General features: G+C 73.1%; 1 protein-coding gene across 1 annotated transcript in view; it reads right to left on the reverse strand.

Moving 5' to 3' along the window:
• The window catches only part of F751_5027 (Protein transport protein Sec24-like), a gene marked incomplete at both ends in the record, with an annotated part of 3,941 nt that extends 1,578 nt beyond the window's left edge, over nucleotides 1-2,363 (reverse strand). Inside the window, 3 exons of the mRNA XM_011398770.1 lie at nucleotides 61-237; nucleotides 384-1,198; nucleotides 1,400-2,363. Coding sequence (XP_011397072.1) covers nucleotides 61-237; nucleotides 384-1,198; nucleotides 1,400-2,363 — 1,956 coding nt within the window. The remainder of the gene's footprint in view (nucleotides 1-60; nucleotides 238-383; nucleotides 1,199-1,399) is intronic.
• Between the last annotated feature and the right edge of the window lie 122 nt (nucleotides 2,364-2,485).

A 2,485-nucleotide genomic window follows, 5' to 3' on the forward strand; every position in this document is an offset into this window, starting at 1 on the left:
GGATGTATGAGGTCCATGAGGTAAGGGAGCGGTGCCCTGAGTGACAACGCGAGCCGGAACACAAGAACACCCCTCCTTCATCCCCCCCCGGATCCCTCTTGCCTGGTACAGCTCGCGCTGGCCGCGCAGCGCGCCCAGCACGGCGTTGATGCGCGCTGACAGCTCCGAGCCGGGGCGCGCCGGCTCCAGGCTCAGCTGGCCCGGGTCCTGGCCGGCATCGGCCGCGCTGCCAAACACCTTGGGTGCATGGAGAGGATGTGGTGCTGAGGAAGCCGGCGGCGGCGGCGGCGGCGGCGGCGGGCGGGCCCCCCCTCACGCACTCAGCCGTGAACCGCACATCATCAATCCCCCACCACCCGCTACAACCACCACCGCCCATGCACCTGTTCATAGAAGGCCGGCCCCAGGGCGGCGCCGAGCCAGAGGATGCACAGGCGGCCGTTGTCGATGAGGTAGGCGCCGGCGGGGTCGCAGTAGGCCACGCCCGCGGGCACGGTCGGGGGAAGGGCGATGGAGCCATCGGGTCCCGGCCGCCCCCACCCCGCCTCCGCCCCCGCCACCGCGTAGACGGCGGGGTAGAGCAGGCGCAGGAGCGCGTCCACGGGCCCCGACACGATGGCGTGGCCCACCGCGATGCGCTCGTCGGTGTTGACGTCGCGGCCGCCGCCGCGCAGCGCGGCGGTCTTGGCCAGGCCCATGCAGAGGGCGGGGAGCGTGCGGCCGCGCCGCGGCAGCAGCATGGCGTTGGGCGGGGGCTGGGCGCCCAGCGTGGCCCCGCGCGACACCAGCAGGCGCCACTCCCGCAGCGCCATCAGTGCCTTGTGGTGCAGGCCCAGGCGCACGTCCTCCAGGCGCGAGGCCAGGCTGCGCTCCACGCCTGCCTTCGCCAGCAGGGCGGCCGCCGCGCCGGCGTCCAGCGCGCGGTACAGGTCGGCCAGGTCGCCCACGATGGGCAGCGCGGCGGTGTGCACGCGGATGCGGCGCTCGCCGTTGGACGCGGTGTACAGCAGCGCCGACTGCACGTACGCCGTCTGCCCCGTCAGCACGCTCTCCTCGTGCGCGATCTCCACGCTGAAGGCCTTGTCCGCGTCCACCACCGGCAGCGACAGCAGGTCGGTGGTGCGGATGAAGAAGTGGCCGAAGAAGGAGCTGACGCGCAGGCCCTTGCTGCACCGGATGCGCATCACCGCCTCCCAGCCTGCGAGGCGTTTTGAGGGTGTCGGGGTTTGGGGGTGTCGAGGGGTCCCAGGCGTACATGAGGAGGACTGGGAGGAGGGTGAGGCCTCGTTGGCCCCTGCTCCCCACCCACCCTCCCATCCCTTACTACCGCCGCCGGGCCTGCGACTGCCGCGCCCCCCCAACTCCCCCTCCAACCAACCCACCCCCACCAGCCACTCACCGGTCTCGCGCGACAGGTTGCGCGCCAGCTCGGCGCGCAGCTTGGCGCCGTCCCGCGCCGCCGAGAAGCCCGGGTAGTAGTAGAGCTGCCCGCCCAGGTACTTGGGCATGGCGCCCAGGGAGGGCAAGTCCATGTAGGTGGCCCCCGCGGCAAACACATCCACGCAGACGTGGCAGCGCGAACATTCGGCGGCAAAGCGCTTGTAGAAGGGGTCGTCGGGGACGCGGAGGGAGTACTCGCGGTCGCCGCCGTACAGGGAAGGGTTGTCGCGCGCCTTGACGCGGCCGATGCCGACGCTGGGCGCCGCGGCCTGGAACAGCATCAGCTTGCCCCCCACGTGGCTCATGACCAGGAAGGCGGCCTGCAGCGCGGGGCCGGTGGCGCTGTCCACGCCCGTGGCCCCCGCCCAGGCGGCGGGGAGCGAGTCCAGCAGCGCCTCCACCGCGCCGCGGCACTCCACCAGGTTGCCCAGCAGCTCGTCCGGCAGGGGGACGAACAGCTCCTCCACGTCGGCCACGACGAGCATGGGCGCTGCGGCCGCGCCGGGGCGCAGCGCGTAGTAGTGCACCGTGGCGTCAAAGGTGATGAAGGCCACCTGTGTGCGCGAGTCGCCGTGGAAGGCGTCCAGCGAGGCGCGGATGGTGGCGCAGACGCTGGCCAGCAGGCCGCTGGACACCGCGGCGAAGGAGACGTCCAGCACGAAGACGTAGGCCGGGGGCTGCGGCGCGCGCACCATGTACTCCTGCGGCGCCACGTACTCCACCGCGCCGGCGCGCAGCTCGGGGCGGTCGGCCAGGTCCAGGCGCCGCCCCGCGCCGTCCAGCGCAGAGAAGTACTCCACGGGGGTCTGGTTCACCGTGCCGCACACGTTGCAGGAGAAGGAGCGGCCGCCGTCCAGCCAGGCCATGTGCGGGTTGACGTAGGTGCGGCAGCGCGAGCAGCGGATGATGCCCGCGCCGCCCATGTCCACCACCGGCACGGGGCCGCCCGCCTCACTCAGCGGCGCCAGCACCGCGCCGAAGGGCAGGTGCCAGCGCGCGCGCAGGGACTGCGAGGCGGGCACGGCGGCGGTGGAGAAGCGCAGCG

Source organism: Auxenochlorella protothecoides (assembly GCF_000733215.1).
Source record: "Auxenochlorella protothecoides strain 0710 unplaced genomic scaffold scaffold56, whole genome shotgun sequence".
NCBI lineage: Eukaryota > Viridiplantae > Chlorophyta > Trebouxiophyceae > Chlorellales > Chlorellaceae > Auxenochlorella > Auxenochlorella protothecoides.